General features: G+C 45.9%; 1 protein-coding gene across 3 annotated transcripts in view; it reads right to left on the reverse strand.

Annotated features, from left to right (window-relative positions):
• Window positions 1-1,449: 1,449 nt before the first annotated feature.
• The window catches only part of LOC144764076 (uncharacterized), an 81,506-nt gene continuing 59,384 nt past the window's right edge, over window positions 1,450-23,571 (reverse strand). For all 3 annotated transcript variants that reach the window (XM_078650237.1, XM_078650235.1, XM_078650236.1), the window contains exon 2: window positions 1,450-6,378. In XM_078650237.1, coding sequence (XP_078506363.1) covers window positions 3,825-5,975 — 2,151 coding nt within the window. In that variant the 5' untranslated portion in view covers window positions 5,976-6,378 and the 3' untranslated portion in view covers window positions 1,450-3,824. The remainder of the gene's footprint in view (window positions 6,379-23,571) is intronic.

The raw sequence follows: 23,571 nt of genomic DNA on the forward strand, positions 1-23,571 counted from the left end.
TGAACCCAACAACCACACACCAGGCCTTTCCATCACAGAACTTCTCCAGAGGCTTAAAGTGTAAGCCTTGTTTAACCAATATGGCCACTTCCTTAGCTACGGAGGAAGAGTAATAGAAGTATAAGCTCCAGCTATTGGCAAAATGATTTGCTCTCACAGAAGCAGCATGCTACATCCACCTAATGTCTATTGACTGGTCAATCACCAGTCGAGCCTTGTGGTTGTCATTCACCCCAATCACATTCCAGATAGGTCATGCGACACCCACCTAATGTCTATTGAAGTACACGATCACCAGTCGAGCCTTGTGGTTGTCATTCACCCCACTTACATTCCAGATAGGTCATGCGACAACCACCTAATGTCTATTGAAGTACACGATCACCAGTCGAGCCTTGTGGTTGTCATTCACCCCGCTCGCATTCCAGATAGGTAGTCTAATCTTACATCCAGGGCTTTCCTCAGTCATTTTTGTTGTGTCTGCAGTTTTTACTCCGTCTTCCCTCTAAGCTCTTCTGTCAGATCAGGAGCATGTCTGACATCAAACCCCTGTGCCACCTGTGTTCTAGTAACAGCTCTCCCAACAATCCCCTACCCACATTGCATGAGTAACCTTACCAGAGCTTTATAGTCTTGCCTCGGGATGGCTAAACTAGCATCAATCACATTGTTGTACAGACTCATGTGATGCTCTGCAGTGTTAGATATAACAGTAGTGTTAGAAGCCCGTCCTTCTTGCATATCGATGAGAGATGTAACTTGTCTTGAGACTGTGGGTGGTTATTCGAGGATTAGTAGCTACTGAATTCTGTATGGGGGAGACCTTTTCTGACTCACACACTGACTGCCTCCCTCTTTTACAATCTATAACGCACAAGAGCAAGTCTTTCTCTCTGCGAAACTAACAGCAGTTTGCCTTTCATGAACAAGTGAAGAGAAGCATCCAGATTTTTAATATTCTCCATCCAAGTGTCAATGTCTTCAAGATGGTGAAACGACGACCTATCATTTGCCCCCTTTTGTCCATTCAAGGACTGAGGATTCATCTTCGTATTCTTCCTGCTGTGGCTCTTTGGTCACCAGATGGGTCCATACAGATCAGTAACATGTTTTTTTATCATTGTTACTAGCTGGGATCCCAGTCGGAGGCCAGGTCGGATGGGAGTGTGGTAAAATGCTGTTGCATTTGTCATTACAGTTTATTATTATTTATTTATTTGCAGAGTTTTTTAAAGCATGAACATACACCCATCAGGGTATCAAGAGTACTGTGCATATAGCAGTCAGGGCATACAAACAAGAACATACAATGCAAGAGGGAACAAGCAGAGAGCAATGTAAATAAAAAAAACAGGTTGGTTTTTTTCTAGTTCATGGGCATAGTCTGAATGGATATTCAAGCGCTTTAGTAACGGTATAAGAATGATTGCAGTGTTCAAACATCTAGGATTGCATTTGGTACTTTCCGCAGATGTACATTTATTGAAGATGAGCATGTTTAACAAATTCACCGTACAGAAGTAGAAAGAATACAATTGTTGATACATGTGATATAGGAGATTGTAATCACTGCTGTAAGTAGAGGCCTCTTATGCAGATTGTCCAGCAAACTGTCTAGCAAGGTCTGTACAAACGGTGGCAGCTTCTGTCCCACACGAAACCATAAACCTGATGCACACATACTTTGGGGGATGCAAACCTCTAAGGCCAGTGGTATCTGTCTTCCAACCGACCTCCAAACTCCACTTGTCATCTCCAGGGCAGGATTGCTATTGATCGAAAGGAAATGTCAACAACAAACAGCAAGAACATAACATCCTAGATAACAAACTGAATGTCATTATCAGAAATGTCCCTAAAACTTTGGATACAAGCTCTAGAAGGCCTTGCAGAACAAATATCACTTTACTGAGTGAATAGGCAGAGTGAGGTCTTATCACAAGATGGCCAAAATTGTCCTTATACTACAGTAGGCTGGGAACAAGGAAATAAATCTAGCTGTTGTTTTCTATAGCATTTGCATTTTGTCGAAGTTTGATGCTCTCTGGAGTTTGCATCTTTTAATCTCTGTCGGATAGGGGTAAGGTGGGACCTTTCCTTGAATAATCCTTTGGCACCTACGATGACATCCACTTTTCTGTTCCTTTGTTCCACATTTTGTTCAGGTAGTTCGTTCCCCTCTATCTGTGTCAGGTGTGGATTTTTTTAACGTAGCAACTGATGACTATTTCAAATGAAAGACTTCAATATCAGTACTTCTTAAACCGGGGTGGCCATTTTGATAACTTATCAGAGAGCGTTTGGCAGGAAATGCTCTTTCACGTTTATAATATTTAAATGGCTTCTCCCTGGTGTATAATTTCTGAACAAGCATTAGCTATTCCTTTGTAATGAATGTCTTATCGCACGGAAGACAGATATAGTTTCTAACTGGAATACATGTAGACACATCAGGACCCTCCTGTGAGAAAACGTTTGCAAGAACAAGGTGTTTCTACCATGTTGATCATCTGAGCAATTCCTGGCCACACATATTGCTTCAGTTACTTCCCAGTGTGGATTTTCAGATGTTGCATTAATAGTCCTTTCGGTGTGCAGTGGTATGCATTCTCCACCATCATGACTTTCTACTCTGTGTTGACTTACTGCTATTGTATCAGCTGTGCCCGGCCAATAAATTAATTGTCATATTCAGTACATTTATATGGTCTCTCCCTAGGGAGGGCTTTTTGACGATGTGTTTGGTCTTTCTTTTTTAATAAATGCCTGTACGTATTAGTTGTGGTATGCGTTCTTTGTGTCTTGACTTTCTTCACTTTGTGGACTTTGATATTACATTAGCTGTGCCTTACTAATAACTGCTTTGTTAAATTGAGTGCAGTCATATCATTTCTATCCCATGTGATCTTCCTGATGTCATGCTAGTTTGCTTTTTTAACAAATGCCTTGTCACAGTAAGTGCACTGATGAGGTTTCTCTCCTGTGTTGACTTTCTGATGGTTTGTGCTGTACCCATGTAATAAATGCCTTGTCACTTCTGTACATTGAAGCAGTTACTTCCAAGAATACTTTGTCACATTCTGTACATTCAAAGAAATTTTCCTCAATGGGGACATTTGATGTTGTTTTTAGTCTCCCTTGCTAATAAATGCCTTGCCTCATTCCATGCAGTCTTCAGTGTGGACTTTTGATGTTGCGTTACCTCTCCATTTCTTATGAATATATTGTCACTTTCAATACATTTATATGGTTTGTCACCTGTGTAAACATTCTGATGTCATTGATTTTGTTTTTGTAATGAATCTTGTAACATTCTGTACATTAATATGGTTGTTCCCTAGTGTGGATTTGTTGATATTGCATTAACGTATTCTTCCTGTGGACTTTATTACATTCTTAGCATACATAGGATTTCTCTCCATGTGGAGTTTCTCATGTTCCTTCGGCTCTCCAGTTGTTATGAATGCCTTCTCACATTCTGTACACTGATATGGTTTCTCTCCTGTGTGAACTTTCTGATGGGCAATTACATTTTGCTTTCTAAAAAATACCATGTTACATTCAGAGCATTCATATGGCTTCTCTCCAGTGTTGAGTTTATGATGTATTTTTTAACTTTGCTTTGCAATAAAGGCTTTGACACACTCTGTACATTAATATGGTTACCCCCCAGAGTGAACATTCTGATGTTGTTTTAGCTGTCCATTTGTTATAAATGCTTTGCCACACTCTGTACATTGCTTCAGCTTCTCCCCAGTGTGGTTTTTCTGATGTAGTTTTAGCACTTCATTTGTTATAAATGCTTTGTCACACTCTGTACATTGCTATGGCTTCTCCCCAGTGTGGATTTTCTGATGTTGTTTTAGCACTTCATTTGTTGTAAATGCTTTGTCACACTCTGTACATTGATATGGCTTCTCCCCAGTGTGGATTTTCTGATGCCGTTTTAGGTCTCCACTTTGTATAAATGCTTTGTCACACTCTGTACATTGATATGGCTTCTCCCCAGTGTGGATTTTCTGATGTCGTTTTAGCACTTCATTTGTTATAAATGCTTTGTCACACTCTGTACATTGATATGGTTTCTCCCCAGTGTGGATTTTCTGATGTTGTTTTAGCAGTCCATTTATTACAAATGCTTTGTCACAGTCGGTGCATTGATATGGCTTCTCACCAGTGTGGATTTTCTGATGTCGTTTTAGGCCTCCATTGGTGATAAAAGCCTTGTCGCATTCTGTACATTCATATGGTTTCTCACCAGTGTGCATTTTCTGATGTTGCTCCAGGTTTCTATTTGAAATAAATGCCTTGTCACATTCAGTACATTCGTATGGTTTCTCCCCAGTGTGGATTTTCTGATGTCGTTTCAGCCTTCCAATTGTTATGAATGCCTTGTCACAATCTCTACATTGATACGGTTTCTCGCCAGTGTGGATTTTCTGATGTTGCTTTAGGCTCTCCTTAATCCGGAACACTTTATTACATTCTGTACATTCATATGGTTTCTCTCCATTGTGGACTTTAAGATGTTGCTTTAAATCTCCATTTGTTATAAATGCTTTGTCACACTCAGTACATTGATATGGTTTCTCCCCAGTGTGGATTTTCTGATGCCGTTCTAGTGTTCCATTTGTTGCAAATGCTTTGTCACACTCTGTACATTGATATGGTTTCTCCCCAGTGTGGATAATTTGATGTTGTTTTAGCTCAACCTTTGTTATGAATGATTTGTCACATTCTGTGCATTGATATGGTTTCTCCCCAGTGTGGATTGTCTGATGTCGTTTTAGCACTCCATTTGTTATAAATGCTTTATCACACTCTGTACATTGATATGGTTTCTCCCCAGTGTGGATTTTCTGATGTCGTTTTAGGTCTCCGTTTGTTATAAATGCTTTGTCACATTCAGTGCATTGATATGGTTTCTCCCCAGTGTGGATTTTCTGATGCAGCTTCAGCTCTCTCTTTGTTATAAATGCTTTGTCACACTCTGTACATTGGTATGGTTTCTCCCCAGTGTGGATTTTCTGATGTCGTTTTAGATCTCCATTTGTTATAAATGCTTTGACACATTCAGTACATTTATACAGTTTCTCCCCAGTGTGGATTTTCTCATGATTCTTTAGCTCTCCATTTGTTATAAATGCCTTGTCACACTCTGTACATTCATACGTTTTCTCCCCAGTGTGGACTTTCTGATGTTGCTTTAGATTATTCTTCCTTCGGAACAATTGATTACATTCTATACATTCATACGGTTTCTCCCCTGTGTGGACTTTCTGATATTTCATTAGGTTTCCACTGGTAATAAATGCTTTGTCACTTTGTGTACATTTATGTGGTTTTTCTCCTGTGTGAACCTGCTGATGTACTTTTAAACTTAGCTTTGCAATAAATGCCTTGTCACACTCTGTACATTGATAAGGTTTCTCCCCAGTGTGGATTTTCTGATGTTGCTTTAGATTATTCTTCCTTCGGAACAATTTTTTACATTCTGTATATTCATACAGTTTCTTCCCTGTGTGGACTTGCTGATATTTCATTAGTTTTCCACTGGTAATAAATGCTTTGTCACGTTGTGTACATTTATGTGGTTTTTCTCCTGTGTGAACCTGCTGATGTACTTTTAAACTTAGCTTTGCAATAAATGCCTTGTCACACTCTGTACATTGATAAGGTTTCCCCCCAGTGTGGATTTTCTGATGTTGCTTTAGATTATTCTTCTTTCGGAACACTTTATTGCATTCTGTACATACATTTGGTTTCTCTCTAGTGTGGACTTTCTGATGTTGCTTTAAATTTCCATTTGTTATAAATGCTTTGTCGCGTTGTGTACATTCATATGGTTGCTCACCAGCATAGATTTGTAGATCCTGCTCTTGAATTTTCTTCCTTCTGAACACTTTATTATATTCTGTATATTTATATGACTTTTCCTCTACGTGGACACTCTGATGCTGCATTAGATCTTTCATTTCAGAGAAAACTTTTCCAAGTTAGTCCACCAGTATGACTTTTCACCAGTATGAAGTTGCAGATGTCGCACTTGCTATTTCTCTGCCGAATAAATGTTTTGTGACATTCATATGGTTTCTCTCCGATGTGTTCTTTCTGACACCAGGTTATCTCTTCCTTCGTAATGAGCACCTCATAAGGCTTGCTTCAGTATGTCGGTGTGTTATATCTTCTATGTGTATCATCTGATGCCCCAGAGTCAAGTACAGACCTCATTGGCCAGTTTTGGTTTTCTGTTGTGATTTTGGCGAGGCATTAGCCTTCAAGGAAAGAGATTTCGAGATATACTGTTTTTACATCACTTCCTAATCGATTGATGTTTAATGGCTTCATCGTTTTCGTTTATCACTACATTTATTTCACCTGTTAGATTAAGAAAAAGAAACACTAAATAACCTGAAATGCAGAGTCCATCACAAAAATCTATTGTCATTTAATTGTCCCTATTGATAAGCAAGGTGAAGAAATTCTGGATTACACTTTCAATGTAAAAATGCAATCAGCAGAGTAAGGGTATACAACCCTTCTGTGTTCCCCTTCTATCGAGGAGTGTGAACTCAAGGATTAACCAAGACCCCAGAGAAGGTTGCTTTTTAAGCGAATGAGACCCTTTCCCCTATGACAAACTACAGTGTTAAATTCATAGCGACAAGATGCCTCCCTAGTCCAGGGAATGCTTTTATTATCACGCGACCTAACAAATGAAACAAGACGGAGACTTTTCCAGTGAATGGACCATGCAACACAGAGCATCACAATAACAGAGGAAAACATAAGCAACTGCTGCAAGGGAGCACGGGAGTCCTTTATGCTATCAGAGAGCCTGGGCTAGGACCCGGACATGATATATGAGCATCCTCCACATAGTGTAACTCCAGAGATCCAAGCCTCTGACCAGAGCTACACAAGGAAAAGGAGGTTTACAACCATTTTAAACACACATTGGCAAAGTCAATAAGTCTCACCTTTTAGGAGTTTTGGCTTTCCCAATGCAGAACAACATTAGAAAAAAAAGAAAAACAGAGAGGCTATGATACGGCTTCTTTTGCATCATTAGGTAGGTTGGACGACATTTCTCCACATATGCGCACACCTACAGATTGACACATGCACTATTATCTGTGTTCAGTCTGGTGTTAGCCAAGACATTTTATTTTACACAATTACGTGCATTATATACTTACTTAAAGGGGCTTTCAGCTGCCCTTCAATTGGTCGGTTGTTGTGCCATTCACATTTTGCTTCCATCCACTACAGAATATAGCATGGGGCAGTGGGTCTGCCTACTTCAGTCACTGGCTAACTTCACTCTGAGTGACAGCATTTTACTCTTTCACAAGCAGGTAGTTTCCCTCCGTGCCAGTGTTTATGTTTGCACTTAATTACATTAGTGTTGCCGGTGCGGTTCGAGCTTCATTTTATAGCAGGACGCTTTCTACCAGCTTGTCACAGCACAGGACACATTTCAGCTTTATCAGCTTTATCAGTACCTGCCTCCTGCCAATGATGTTGTAAATTCCTTTTGGAGCCGCCTTTGTTTATCAGATTGCTGCTATATCAGAGTATACCAGATGGTGTCCATTTGAACCTATTCTTTATAAAGTAATTCACTTTTTAGAATGTACACAATGATATACAATTATACCTGCACTCCTGTCTGTATTTTAATTGAGGACTACAGCTCTGATTGTAAGCCAACTTAGTCTGTATGTCCTGCTTGTAGGTCTTTATAGTTTGCTTTCAGTGTTTGTTTGTTGTGCGTATATAGATATTTAACTGTTGTATTACTAATTGAATCTGCACCATCTATGTTTGCAATCCTATCTGTCTACCTCTGTCTGTGTTTGTGTCGATCTACCCGTCTCACTGTCCATCTATATATGTGTCTACCTGTCTATCCATCATCCTGTCTATTTATCTAGTATCCCTCTATCTACTGTCTTTCCTGCTATCTATGAGACTTCTATCTTTGCAACTCCATCAATCTTTTTGACTTCTATGTCTCTTTGCAAAGATATTTATCTTTGCAAATCTGTCATTCTATTTGTCAGCCTATCTATCTTTTCAGGTGTATCTGTCATATCTACAAGGTTATCTCTATCAATCGGTCTATCCAATCCTGAATGCCTGTCTTTACGAGCTGCTCTGTTTTGCAAGCTTCTCTATTTATCTATCTTTTCAAACATCTCTATCTATTTGTAACAAAGATTTCCTAAAAAGCATTCTCAAAGGCAAGAGGATTGCAGCCAACACCAGACCAATTTTTTGTTAGGTTGGGTGTTGAACCTTTCGATTTTATCAAGTTGATGTATTACACACTGTTATTTATAGTGGCTTCAGTCAGACTTCATCTATAAGTCTGTTTTATCATTCACATTTTTTATTATTTTTCCCTTTGCTTTTAGAGCTACGAGGGTCCGGAATCTTCCTCAATAATAATGTTTTGCAAAAACCATGTCTGAACAAATCAAGCCTTGACAAAGTCAAAAGGCTGGTGACCAATGACAGATCTGCAAGCTTGGATTGCAGCATTTATAGTGCCATCCACTAGAGTGGCAACAAAACGTGCCTTCACGCCAGGACTGCAGCATTTGTAGCGCCATCTGATATAGTGGCAACGAAACATTGCTTCAGACCAGGACTGAAGCATTTATAGTGTCACCGACTAGAGTGACAACAAACGTGGCTTCAGGCCTCCCTGTGTAGCCTGGTTTTGAAAGACAATTACAAGGAAAAAGAAAAAAATACATATGGAGCCCCATGCCCTTGAACAGAAATCCCTGGTAGTTTGGAGGTGGGGGAAGGAGAGGGGGGGGTTATTTGTTTTTTAAATAACTATATTGGGAGTGAACTCACTATTCCAAACTTTTCATACGAGTGTTTGTTCTTGCATTTAAAAGTGATGATATCTTCTAAAATCTGTATCTCCAGAACCCTCAGGTGGATTTTGTTCATCAAGGTCTCTAAAAATTCATAAAATTATAATTTATATCTAGGATTCGAAGTCTTCTTTCGTTCATGTGTCGTTGTTTTCTTAGTTCATTGTTTGGTGCTGTTAAATGCTTTGGACATCGGGGCTTCTTTACAAGCCCTTGGCGCCGCCGGTGTGTCACTTTTTCCCACATTAAAAGTGACGCGCTAGTGGTGCAAGGGGCTTGTAAATAAGCCCCATAGTTCCTCTGCTAGCCTTTACTGCTCAAAGCCCCAGTTACCCAGGGCGGGGCTTGAGGTTAAGTAACCAAGCCTGACTGGACCCAAGATGGTATTTGTGAGTGTTCTGTGTGATAAGGCCCCACACCCAATCCTCACATTGATGGCAGCGGTGGGATCCAGAACGTGTGTTTAGCTGTAGCTTACAATTAATAAGTCAGTGACCACTGAAAGAAAACATCTAAGTTGAAAATGAGAATAAAAAGAATTCTGAGGCTACTAAGTTCTGTTACAAGGCACCTGATTTCCAAGAAAAAAAGTTACAAAGTTTGCAAAATGTTTAACCAAACGTCTTCAAAGATGGAGAACAAGGAAGTTGACTTGTCCACCTTCCCCACATTGATGATGAATGAACTAAGATGTCACACTTGGAAATTCTCTTACCAACTTTGGTGCACTGGAGTGGTTCCCAAATTTGGTTCATGAAGGTTCTGGTCTGTCCCAGGTATGGGTGACCCTATCCGCTAGCCACAGTGCTGCCGGCATTGTAACACCAGAGCAGACTGTGCCTTCCAGAAGGAGTCCCAAAGAGGAATAAACCCTAAAGGGAAAAAACTCTCACTGTCAGTGCAGACTCCAGGAAGGAAAGGGTTGAAAGGAGATGAACAAGAAAAAGACCAGAGGAAACCAGCAAGGAGAATGGACCTGAAGACAGGAACTCCAGGCAAATGCAGAAGGCTTCAAGCAAATCCAAAAAGCATTGGCATAGCCAATAGGTCTCGTGTTTTGGGATCTTATAAGTATTTAGTTATGCAGCACAATATCCTTGGTGCAACAACATCAACTGTTGCATGGCTAGACACTTCTAAGGTCCCAAAGGCAAGACCTATTGGCTATGCCAATGCTGGTTTAGGACTTTGTGCCCTGAGGGAGCCCAAGGGGTAGTGTGTGTTGTCAATGGGGTCAGGTACATTGGGCAGAGTGCAGTTGGGTAGTCTGTGAACAAAGGGGGGATTGTTCAAGCAGAAGGCACAGGGAGCCGATTTGGGAGTCAGTGAGATGGGAACAGTGTGAGAGCAGAAGGGGCAAGGGGCAGAGTGGAAGTGTGAGAACAGAAGAGAGGTTGTGTGCATACAAAGGGCAGTGTGTGAGCAGAAGGTACAGTGAGCAGAAGGTTCTGTTGTTGAACTGAAGGAGCAGGGTGCAAATTGGGCAGCGTGTGAGAAGAAGGGTCAGGGAGCAGAGGGAGTAGAGGAGGAGAACAGGGTCAAGTATTAGCAGAATAGCCAGGAAACAGCGTATGGGATGGGGCATGTTCCGAGGGAAGGGGCAGTGTATGACCAGTAGTCAGTGAGTCAGCAGAGGAAGCAATGAGTGAGCAGAACTGGTAGGGAGCAAAGTATCAACAAAGGAGGTAGTGTGTAGACAGAAAGGATAGGGGCATGATGCTGTGGTAATCGTTATATGTGAGTATACAGGTAGTTTGTGGGCACAGAGAGCAGTGACTGGCCATAGTTTTTCTAACTGTATATCCAGGGCTTTAATTGGGCCAGGTCCTGCTATTGCGGAGACTGTTCTCTATCAGACTCTCCATTTGTGCCCTCACCATCAGGGTGAAAAAAGATCTTAACTCGGCAGCTGTACATCTCTTCATTGCCTGTGGTACAACTTCAAAGACACTCGTTATAGTTCTTGCAGTCTCATCCTTTCAGAATTTAAACAGTTTCAATATTATATACAACAAAGCCATTGTTGTAGCTGATTTATCCTATGCAACTAACAACCATCGACAAAGCCAATAGTCCCGGCTTTTTGTAGGTGTAATGTTACTTTTTGTATTCTATATCTGGATGCAATGACAAGCAGCAAAATACTAGTCGACTGGTACACTATGCCAAGCACAGATTTTTGGCATATGTGTTTTGAAGCTGCGCCCTTAATTACATCGACCACGCCCCTTTGAGAGAGCCCCCCATTCTCAGTTTTTTGATCCCACATAAACCTGTGTATATTCTTAGGGGTTTATTGTATTTAAAAAATAACCTTGCCATTCCTAAAATGGATAAGATTTAACACATTTCAAGTCGATAAGCCTGTCACACTCAGACCCCATCAATAATTTTATGCACTCCGCTACCAATGTCTATTTTTTAAATGTGTGCTTGCCATGTGGGGTATTTTCCCTCGTGGATCATCGGCCCTGTACAAAACTTTATACCAAGCCTGCAATCCCAAAATATAGCAAAGTCCCAAAGTGCCTCTTCCAACAAAGCCTGTCGGCTGACCTACATACAGTTATTTCCACCGACAGCTGAGAGACAACTGCTTGGAGCTTTATCCAGGTTGGGAGGCAGGGAGAGCAGGGCAGCAGGAGTTGATTGGACGGAGCACAGAGGGGGGGCACAGGGGCGGAGAGAGGCCTTGAAGGTAAAGAGAAATCTGGAGAGAAAGAGAAGGCGACTCAGGCCTAGATCGAAGTGAGCACCACTTAAGGGTGAGATCTCAACCGCCTCAAGGTGTCGAGTTTCTATCCCATTAAACTGCTGGACAAGAGCACATAACTTATTGTTAATGCCACTTAGAAACATCAGGCTTGTAGTGTGCGCACTAGAAAAAAACACTGCCCAACCACAGGAAGGCTACGAACAAGCGGTCTTAGTGGACAGGATCTGAGTGGAGCGACGTGCCATACCTTTTAAATTTTTTTATTGAAGAAAAACAGTTACCCTACTTGTGAAAAAGGCAAAAATCCCAGGTGGTTAATTCCGAGAGATAACAAGCACAAGCTCGCGCGGCAGCAGGAGCTGGGGAGAGAGGAGGAGGCTGGAGCGAGCGGCTGGAGCAGCGAGAATTGATAACATATGGCGCTGCGCGCTCACGCAAGTGAATCGCCACACGTGCACGCGTTATCATTGAAGGCAATGGAACACGTGCACGTTTTTGGCTGAAAAGCCAAAGCGACGGCTAATGGTCTTTTTGCCTATGCAGTGCATGCGCGCTGCATAGGCGAGACCTAAAGTCAAGTCAAGTCAAGTCAGAAATTTATATAGCGCGCTACATACCCAGAGGGTCTCAAGGCTCTTGAGGAGGGGAAGGGAGTTACTTGTCGAATATCCAGGTTTTAAGTTGCTTTCTGAATGCTAGGTGGTTCTGTGTGAGACGTAGGTGGGTGGGGAGTGAGTTCCAGGTTTTAGCTGCGAGGTAGGAGAAGGATCTGCCTCCCATGGTGGTTTTATTGATGCGAGGAATGGTAGCAAGGGCTTGGTTGGAAGATCGAAGCTGGCGAGGGGGGGTGTAGAAGGAAAGTCGTGTGTTGAGGCATTCGGGTCCAAGTTCGTAGAGTGCTTTGTGGGCGTGGGTTAGGAGTCGGAAAGTAATTCTCTTATTGACGGGGAGCCAGTGGAGGTTTTTCAGGTGGCTAGAGATATGGTCTTTGCGTGGGATGTCCAGTATGAGTCTGGCTGATGCGTTCTGGATGCGTTGTAGTTTTTTCTGGAGTTTTGCGGTGATACCGGCGTATAGGGTGTTTCCGTAGTCCAGGCGACTTGTAACCAGTGCATGGGTGACTGTCTTTCTGGTTTCGGTGGGGATCCAGCGAAATGTTTTTTTGAGCATGCGGAGGATGTTGAAGCATGAAGATGAGACTGCGTTGACTTGTCTGTTCATCGAGAGAGAGGAGTCCAGGATGACGCCCAGGTTTCGCGCGTGGTCCGTCGGGATGGGTGCTTTTCCAAGGGCCTCTGGCCACCAAGAGTCGTCTCAAGCGGAGGGGGAGGTGCCTAAGATAAGGACTTCTGTTTTGTCTGAGTTCAGTTTCAGACGGCTGTGCTTCATCCACTCTGCTACTTCTTTCATGCCTTCATGTAGGTTGGTTTTGGCGGTGTTGGGGTCTTTGGTGAGTGATAGGATCAGTTGGGTGTCGTCTGCGTAGGAGATGATGTTGAGGTTGTGTTGGCGAGCGATGGTTGCGAGGGGGCTCATGTATACGTTGAAGAGGGTGGGGCTGAGTGAGGAACCTTGGGGTACGCCGCAGATGACTTCAGTGGCCTCGGACTTGAATGGTGGGAGGCGGACTCTCTGGGTTCTTCCGGTGAGGAATGAGGTGATCCATTCCAGTGCTTTTTCTTGGATCCCGATGTTATTGAGGCGCTGTAGGAGAGTGCTATGGCAGACTGTGTCGAAGGCTGCGGAGAGGTCGAGGAGGATGAGGGCGACTGTGTCTCCGTTATCTAGTAGAGTTTGAATGTCGTCTGTTGCTGCGATGAGAGCGGTCTCCGTGCTGTGTTTGGCTCGGAATCCGGACTGTGAGGAGTCGAGGGATTTGTTGCTTTCGAGGAAGGCGGCGAGCTGGTTGTTGACGGCTTTCTCTATGACTTTGGCCGGGAATGGTAGGAGCGAGATGGGGCAGTAGTTTTTGAGTTCGGTGGGATCCGCTGTGGGTTTTTTCAGAAGGGCGTTGAGTTCGGCGTGTTTCCAGTTTTCCGGGAAGGTGGCGGAGTTGAGGGAGCAGTTGATGACGTCTCGGAGGTGTGGTGCTATGATGGAGTCTGCTTTGTTGAAAATGTGGTGCGGACATGGGTCTGTGGGGGATCCTGAGTGGATGGAGTTCATCAGGCGGATGGTGTCCTCGGTGGAGATTGGGTTCCAGTTGTTAAGGATGTTCGAGGGGGGTGCAGGTACGGCACAAGATTGGGTGGGATGGTCTCCGGGTTGGATGTCGAAGCTGTTGTGGATGTCTGCAATTTTGTTGTGGAAGAATGAGGCTAGGGAATCGCAGAGGGCTTGCGAGGGGGTGATGTCGTTGGAGTTGGCTGAGGGGTTGGTGAATTCTTTGACGATGTTGAATAGTTCCTTGCTGTTGTGGGCGTTGTTGTCTAGCCGGTCTTTAAGTGCAGCTTTCTTGGCAGTCCGGATCAGTTGGTGGTGTATGCGGGTGGCGTTTTTGAAGGCGTCCCTGGTGCTGGTGTTTGGGTCTTTTTTCCAAGCCTTCTCCAGGGAGCGACATAGTTTCTTGGATTTCTTAAGATCATCATTGAACCAGGAGGCGTTTTTGCGGCCAAGTTTGATTTGACGTTTTTTCGGCGGTGCTAGGGTGTCGGCGCTGTTGGATAGCCATTGGGTAAGGTTAAATGCTGCTTGGTCGGGGTTTGAGGAATGGGTAGGTGGGTTTTGAAGAAGCGAAGAGGAGATCTGGTCGATGGTGATTTTGTTCCAGTTTCTTCGTAGAGTTGGTTGAAGTCGGTTGTGAGTGGTGGTTTTATTGTAGAAAAAGTGTACGCAGCTGTGGTCCGTCCACTGGAGGGTAGTGGTGTGACTGAAGGAGGCATGTTTGCTGGAGGTGAAGATGGGGTCGAGTGTGTGACCTGCGATGTGGGTGGGCATAGAGACAAGTTGTTTGAGTCCGAGGTTCGCGAGGTTGTCCCGAAGGGAGGTGGTGTTGCTGTCGTTGCTCTTTTCCAGGTGAAAAGAGAGGTCTTCCAGTAGGATGTATTCCTCGGAGGGGAGGGCGTGTGGGGTGATGAAGTCGGTGATAACATCGCTGAATTTTGCACGGGGTCCTGGAGGCCTGTAGAGGAGAGTGCCTCTGAGTGTGGTCTTGGGGTCGGTGTGGATCTGGAAGTGAAGGTGTTCGGCGCTAGCAAGGTTGATGTCTGAGCTGGTTGAGATGCGGATGGAGTTCTTATGGACGATAGCGATGCCTCCTCCTGTTTGGTCGATGCGATCCTTACGGATGATCTTGTATCCTTCCGGGATGGCAATGGTGATGTCAGGGGCTGATGAGGCGTTCATCCATGTTTCTGTCAGGAAGGCGACGTCGGGAGAGATGGTGTCTAGTAGATGCCAAAGTTCGATGGCGTGTCTGTGGACTGAGCGGGTGTTGAGCAGGATGCATTTTAGGTGGTTGGTGTCGGGTCTCTGCTTGGTGTCGGTGGGAGAGGAGTTGGTTTTGGTGCCGTCGAACTTGCAGGAGTTGCAAGAGAAGGGTCCATGGGTGTGTCCAGGTGCGGCTTGGACGCAGTTGGGGGAACGGCCGGGGTTAAGGGCTAGGAGGGTGGGGGCGTCGTAAGTAATGCGGGAGGGCTGGGCATTGCGAGGACCAGGGGCTCTGGCGCTGGGCGCGGTCCAGGCGTGGACGGGCGTAGACGGGCTTACCTTTGGCGCACCTTCAGCGCGAATTGGGCGCGGTCGCTGCGCGTGAACGCTGCGCGCTAAATCAGCTGTCATATGTGGATGGTGGAAGGGGAGGGGCGAAGGCGGGTCAGCTGGGAAGGCGGGAGCGGGGCGGAGACTCATGCAGGGGGATCAAATGAAACCAACAACAACAAAATGTCCGGCGGAGTAAACAAACAGAGCGCTCCTACAATGCGAGCTGGTTAAGATAATTAATTAATTGAAATACTAGCAGCGCAAAGCGGTCCTGCAAAGCGATCCCAATTAGACTAGCGGCGAGTGCAAGCAGCTGGGTGAGTTACCATACCAGGCAGATAGGGAAGGCAGGTCGGGAGCAGCGTGGAGGAGCGGCCGTGTCTGTTGTTAGCAGGACGGTCACAGCGCGATCAGCACAGCGCGGGGCAGATAACCTCAGTGGGAGGGCGGGTCAGCATGGAAGGCGGGAGCGGGGCGGAGACTCGTGCAGGGCGATCAAATGAAACCAACAACAACAAAATGTCCGGCGGAGTAAACAAACAGAGCGCTCCTACAATGCGAGCTGGTTAAGATAATCAATTAATTGAAATACTAGCAGCGCAAAGCGGTCCTGCAAAGCGATCCCAATTAGACTAGCGGCGAGTGCAAGCAGCTGGGTGAGTTACCATACCAGGCAGATAGGGAAGGCAGGTCGGGAGCAGCGTGGAGGACCGGCCGTGTCTGTTGTTAGCAGGACGGTCACAGCGCGATCAGCACAGCGCGGGGCAGATAACCTCAGTGGGAGGGCGGGTCAGCTGGGAAGGCGGGAGCGGGGCGGAGACTCGTGCAGGGCGATCAAATGAAACCAACAACAACAAAATGTCTGGCGGAGTAAACAAACAGAGCGCTCCTACAATGCGAGCTGGTTAAGATAATTAATTAATTGAAATACTAGCAGCGCAAAGCGGTCCTGCAAAGCGATCCCAATTAGACTAGCGGCGAGTGCAAGCAGCTGGGTGAGTTACGATACCAGGCAGATAGGGAAGGCAGGTCGGGAGCAGCGTGGAGGAGCGGCCGTGTCTGTTGTTAGCAGGACGGTCAAAGGAACAGGACGCGCCAACAGGAAGCGAAAATACACCAGACAGGAGCAGAATGCACTGACAGGAGCAAGACACACCAGCAGGAGCAATGAGTGTTGCAACACAAGGAAATAAAAGATTCTGCCCTTTATATACCCATGGACAGGAAGTGATGTAACAGGAAGTAAGTAGTTGTCATCTTGGATAGGAAAAAAGGAGTGAAGAGAAAAGGAAAGTCCGTTATCTTAGAATGGTAGACCAAAACCCCTACCATAGCCTTCTGGGAACAAGACTGTGGAATCATGGGAGGAAAGGCAAGAAGATGGACCACATATAGAAGGATGGAAAACAGCAATATTGTTCAACAAGTGTAATGTAGGAGTATCAGGGCCCCTGCAGAGCTTTTATATTGCAAGCCATAGTTTCAAGACTAGAGCTGCAGAATTCCTGAAATGCCACAGACCCTACAACGGACCGTGGCGAGGCCGACACAGATAAGCAGAAGACGGGCCATCGCGTAGAACCCCGACATGCCTGTGAAGAAGAGGAAGGCACCAGGGGATGTGCAGTGGCCCACAGCAGCACAACAGGCAGCGTCACAGGCTGAACCACGGCCCGCAACACAACATAAGAGTACTGTGCAAGGAGAGGAAACTTTTCCTTGGCCCTGAGAACACGGGAAGGAGCCAGAAAGAATCAGGCTCAACTGGAGGAAGAAATCACCCTTGAGAGACGAAACTATCCCAGTTCAAGTTCAAGTTCGGGCATTTATATAGCGCACTACTCACCCAGAGGTTCTCAAGGCGCTAGAGGTAGGGGATCATTATTTGTCGAACAGCCAGGTTTTAAGTTCTTTTCTGAAGGAGATGTGGTTCTGATTAAGGCGGAGGTGGGTGGGGAGTGAGTTCCAGGTCTTGGCAGCCAGGAAGGAGAAGGATCTGCCACCTATGGTGGATTTTCGGATGCGCGGGACTGCGGCGAGGGCTTGATTGGATGATCTTAGTTGGCGGGTGGGTTTGTAGAAGGACAGTCGAGTGTTGAGGCATTCGGGTCCTAGATTATGAAGGGCCTTGTGTGCGTCGGTGAGGAGGCGGAAAGTGATTCTTTTGTTGACAGGAAGCCAGTGGAGGTCTTTTAGGTGTCCGGTGATGTGATCTTGGCGCGGGATGTCTAATATGAGTCTCGCTGACGCATTTTGGATGCGCTGGAGTTTTTTCTGTAATTTTGTTGTAATTCCGGCGTAAAGTGTGTTGCCATAATCCAGACGGCTCGTGACCAGTGCATGGGTAACAGTCTTTCTTGTCTCGAGAGGGATCTAGCGGAAGATCTTTTTGAGAATGTGGAGGACGTTGAAGCAGGAAGACGAAACGGCGTTGACTTGTCTGGACATTGAGAGAGATGTGTCTAGAATGAAGCCAAGGTTACGTGCATGGTCTGTGGGTGTGGGTGCTGTGCCCAGAGCGGAAGGCCACCAAGAGTCGTCCCAAGCTGAGGGGGAGGATCCTAGGATGAGCACCTCCGTTTTGTCTGAGTTGAGTTTTAGGCGGCTCTGTTTCATCCATTCGGCTACTTCTTTCATGCCTTCGTGAAGATTGGTTTTGGCGGTGTTGGGGTCTTTGGTGAGGGAAAGGATTAGCTGGGTGTCGTCGGCGTAGGAGATAATGTTGAGGTTGTGTTGACGCGCGATATAGGCGAGAGGACTCATGTAGACGTTGAAGAGGGTGGGACTGAGTGAGGATCCTTGAGGTACGCCGCAGATGACATCGGTGGCCTTTGAGTAGAATGGGGGAAGTCGGACTCTCTGAGTTCTCCCAGCTAGGAACGAGATGATCCAGTCCAGGGCTTTTCCTTGTATGCCGATGTTGCTGAGGCGTTGTATAAGGGTGCTGTGGCAGACTGTGTCGAAAGCGGCGGAGAGGTCGAGTAGAATGAGGGCCACTGTTTCTCCGTTGTCCAGAAGTGCTCGGATGTTGTCGGTCGCTGCAAAGAGGGCAGTTTCGGTACTGTGTTTGGCTCGGAATCCGGATTGAGATGGATCAAGGGAGTTGTTGGATTCAGGGAAGGCGGTGAGCTGGCTGTTGACGGCTTTCTCGATGACTTTGGCCGGGAAAGGTGTTTTTCAGTTCTGAGGGGTCTGCTGTGGGTTTTTTCAGAAGGGCGCTGAGTTCGGCGTGTTTCCAGATTTCTGGGAAGGTGGCATAGTTGAAAGAGCAGTTGATGACATCGCGGAGATGGGGTGCGATGATGGAGTCAGCTTTGTTGAAGATGTGGTGGGGGCAGGGGTCAGAAGGCGAGCCAGAGTGGATTGAGTTCATGAGGCGAATGGTGTCTTCAGTGGTGATTGGGTTCCAGGCACTGAGGTTGTTAGTTGGAGGAGTGGTATCTGAAAGGAGTGGGGCGGGTTGATCACTGGGAGTATTCTTGAAGCTGTTGTGGATGTCGGCAAGTTTGTTGTAGAAGAAGGAGGATAGCGCGTCGCAGAGGTCTTGGGAGGGAGTGATGTCGTTGGATGCTGCGGTGGGGTTGGTGAATTCTTTGACGATATTGAAGAGTTCCTTGCTGTTCTGAGAATTGTTGTCGAGACGGTCCTTGAATGCTGATTTCTTGGCGGATCGAATCAGTTGGTGGTGTTTGCGGGTGGCTGTCTTTAGGCAGGTCATGTTGTCTGAGGTTGGGTTTTTTATCCAATTCTTCTCCATGGTGCGGCATAGTTTCTTGGATTTTTTGAGTTCATCATTGAACCAGGGAGCCTTTTAGCTGGCTGATTTCAACTGGTGCTTTTTCAGGGGTGCTAATTCGTCCGCACTATGGGTAATCCATTGCCTGAGGTTGGTGGCCGCTTGGTCTAGGTCAGTTGAGAGGGTGGGAGGGATATGGTTGAGTGATGTGAGGAGTTGGTCGGTGGTGATTTTGTTCCAGTTTCTCCGGGGAATGGGTTGTGGACGGTTGTGGGTCAGGGTGGTTATGTACCTGAAGTGCACACAGCTGTGATCCGTCCAGTGGAGAGCTGTGGTGCGATCGGAAGAAATGTGCTTGCTGGAGGTGAAGATAGGGTCGAGCGTGTGTCCGGCTGTGTGAGTGGGGGTGTCAACAAGTTGTTTGAGTCCGAGATTGGCCAGGTTGTCCAGAAGGGTGGTGGTGTTGCTGTCGTGTTTGTTTTCAAGGTGGTAGTTGAGGTCTCCTAGAAGAATGTAGTTCTCTGAGGCGAGGGCGTGCGGGCTGACGAAGTCTGTGATGTTGTTGCTGAAATGAGTGCGGGTGCCTGGAGGTCTGTAAATGAGGGTGCCTCTAAGGGTGGTCCTGGGGTCGGTGTGGATCTGGAAGTGGAGGTGTTCGGCGGTTTTAAGATTGTCGTCGGAGCTGGTTGTAATATTGATGGTATTTCTGTGGACGATGGCGAAGCCTCCTCCAGTTTGATTGGTGCGGTCTTTTCGAATAATCTTGTAAGTGTCCGGTATGGCTATTGCGATGTCGGGGGCAGAAGATGCCTTCATCTATGTTTCGGTAAGGAAGGCGATGTCAGGTGATGCTGTGTCGATTAGGTCCCAGAGTTCTGTTGCGTGTCTGTGGACCGAGCGGGTGTTGACCAGGATGCAATTTAGGTGGTTAGAGTCAGAGTTATGTTTGGAGGACGTGTATTTGGTGAGTGTTCTGGAGCAGTTGAACTTGCAGTGGATGCAGGCGAATGGGCAGTGGGTGCGTCCTGGGGTGGCTTCGTAGCATTGTGGTGTGCGCCCGGAGTTGAGAGCGAGGAGAGTGGCGGCATCATATGTGACTCTAGGGGGTAGGGAGCGGCGGGGACCAGGGGGTCTGGCGCTGGGCGCGGTCCAGGCACGGACGGGCATAGACGGGCTTACCTTTGGCGCACCTTCGGCGCGCGAACGCTGCGCGTGAACTCTGCGCGGAAGGGCATCTGTCATATAAGGATGGTGGGAGGGGAGGGCCGAGGGGGGATCAGCTGGGAGGCAGGATCGTGTCGTAGGGGACGGGCTCCGAGGCACAACAGCAACAACGAAATGGCGCGATGTTCAAACGCAGGCAAATGGGGTCAGAGCCACAACAGCGCGTATTCAACCTGCCCTGCGCGCAACAATGAAAATAGTGAATGCTAATAATAGTGAGAGCAGGGAAATCGTCAGCAGCGGCTCCAAATGCTCTGCAAAAATTCTAAATGCTAAAGCGCTCTTACACGCGGCAGCTGGCAGGCAGGCACTAATAGTTCAGAGCACTCGATGAGGCTAAAGAGTGGTGAGGCGTAGTGTCAAGCGGCGGCTAGAGGAGCACAAAGCGCGGTAATTAATTAAAGTAAACAAGCTCTAGCGTAGTGTCAAGCGGCAGCTAGAGGAGCACAAAGCACGGTAATTAAATAAATTAAACAAGCTCTAGCGTAGTGTCAAGCGGCAGCTAGAGGAGCACAAAGCGCGGTAATTAAATAAATTAAACAAGCTCTAGCGTAGTGTAAGGCAGCAGTAAGCTGGGGGCACAGAGAAGCAATTACGATACCAGAAGCAGCAGGCAGCTTGGGGAGCGACCGTCTCTGAGCGCGTCAGGCAGTTGACATTGAGAATAAATAAAAATCTGAGACTACTAAGTTCTGTTACAAGGCACCTGGTTAAAAAGAAGAAAAGTTACAAAGTTTGCAAAACGTTTTGCCAAATGTCTTCAAAGATGGAGAACAAGGAAGCTGACTTGGTCAACTACCCCATATGGAGGATCAATGATCCCCACATTGAGGATCAATGAACTAAGATGTCCCAATTGGGTCTTCTCTTACCAACTTTGGTGCACTGGGATGGTTCCCGACTTTGGCTCTTGAGGGTTCTGGTCAGTCCCAGGATTGGGCGACCCCATCTGGTAGCCACGGTGCTGCCGACATTGTAACACCAGAGCAGACTGTGCCTTCCAGAAAGAGTCCCTAAGAGAAACTCTTACTGCCAGCGGGGACTCCAAGAAGGAAAGGGGTGAAAGGAGATGTCCAAGAAAAAGACCAGAGGAAACCAGCAAGGAGAAGGGACCTGAAGACAGGAACTCCAGGCAAATGCAGAAGGCTTCAAGCAAATCCAAAAGGGAACAAAAAGCGCCAACAAGAAGCAAAAATACATCAGCCATTAGCAGAATGCACTGACAGGTGCAAGGACACACCAGCAGGAGAAAGGAGTGTCGTAGCGCAAGGAAAGGAAAGATTTTGCCCTTTACATACCCATGGGCAGGAAGTGATGTAACAGGAAGTAATTAGTCACCATCTTGGATAGGGAAAAAGTAGGGAAAAGAAAAGGAAAGGCTGCCATCTTAGACTGGTAGAACAAAACCCCGGTCATTGCCTTCTCGGAACAAGACTGTGGAATCATGGGAGGAATGGCAAGAAGATGGCCCTCATACAGACGAATGGAAATCAGTAATATTGTTCAACAAGCATAATGTAGGAGTATGAGGGACCCTGCAGAGCGTTTATAATGGAAGCCGCAGTTCCAAGACTGGAGCAGCAGAATTCCTGATATGCCACAAACCCTACACCGGAACGCGGCGTGGAGCTGTAGCGTGCCTGACACAGAAAAGAAGTAGACGGGCCATCGCGTAGAACCGCGGTGAGCCCGTGAAGAAGAGTAAGGCACCACGGGCTGTGCAGCGGCCCACACCAGCAAAGAAGGCAGCTTCATGAGCTGAACCACGTCCAGCAGCAAAACATAAGAGCACTGTGCAAGGAGAGGAAACTTTTCCTTGGTCTTTCTGCTGGAAAAAGCCCTGAGAACCTGGGAAGAAGCCAGAAAGAATCAGGCTCAACAGGAGGAAGTAATCACCCTTGAGAGTGGGGATAAAGAAGAGGGCAGTATCCATTCTGACCCAGAGGTGGATCCTGAGAGCGTGATCCCCTCAGAGAGATCAAGAAACATATGCAAAGGACACTAAAGACATATTAAACATTATTCAAGAGATTGATTTTGTTCCAAAGTCCAATTTACTCATGACTCTAGATGTAGACACCTTGGACACAAGCATTCCTCAGTTTTAGAGATTTTACGTAACTAAGTACCATTGGATTCCATCGCAGCCGTAGACTTTATACTTGATTGTGCACATATGGCCCTTACTCAAAACACTTTCCATTTGAGAAACAATTCTACCTATAGACACACCAGACATCAATGGGCAGAATCTTCACCCTAAGCATAGCACGTCTTTATGTACACCATTTTGAAACCATGCTTATCCTTAATAGTGACAACCCATTCAATACCAACATACAAATCAGGAAGTTACATTTTTGTTACCTGGAAGGGGAATGAAGCCGAAGCCTCAGATTTCACCAGATGGATTAACACAAGAGATAAATTCTTAAAATTCACTATAACACGGGACAAGAAGTCGATATCTTTTCACGATTTGAACATACAAGCACACAACACCAGCCTAAAATCCGAGGTGTGTTATAAACTGACATACTGTAAAACCTTCTAAGGTATGATAGTTTCCACCACAAATCACAGAGGGATAATTTATCAGGAGGCACATTCCTAAGATTAAGGAAGAACTGCACCAAGAAGGAGGACTATGAACAGCATGCGGGATTATTGACCAGCAAACTAGAGGCAACAACCTATCCAGTGAACCGTATAAAGATGACCTGAAGAAGAGCTGTAATGCCAGACAATCTCTTCTACAAACTTTTGAGAAACCGAAAAATGGACACCTCATTCTTATCACCACATTCTACACGCAATCCAACAGAATGAAAAAAATATTAATAAGTATTGGAGGATCCTCCCATTGGGTCCCTTAATTTTCAGAAACCCAGTTTTTTCCCTTTAAAAGTGGTCGACCATTAAGGGATTCACTTGTGCACACAAGACAGAAATCTTCCCAAAGTAGTGTTCTAAGCTACGGCGAGGCTGTGGGTAGTATTAGATGTGCAATCAAAGGGGAATACTATCGCAACTGGGCTCCTGTATGGGATTCTTCGGGTTCTCCGGAGTGTTTGAAAGATGAACGGGCTCTCCAATAAAGAAGGTGGGCATACAATACTAGGGTAACATTTTCTGTGGCTGCAGGTTACTTTCATGGGGTGAGATAGGGGAAAGCTCTCCAGGTTCAAGTACTTGCAGCTGAAAAGTTGGGAGCAGAGTTTTTAATCGATTAATCACCTGTAGGAACAACTGTCTGTGAATCTCCCAGCGAAGAAACAAGTTCCAATCTAATATTGGGA

The sequence above is a fragment of the Lissotriton helveticus genome, chromosome 6 (assembly GCF_964261635.1).
Source record: "Lissotriton helveticus chromosome 6, aLisHel1.1, whole genome shotgun sequence".
Lineage (NCBI taxonomy): Eukaryota > Metazoa > Chordata > Amphibia > Caudata > Salamandridae > Lissotriton > Lissotriton helveticus.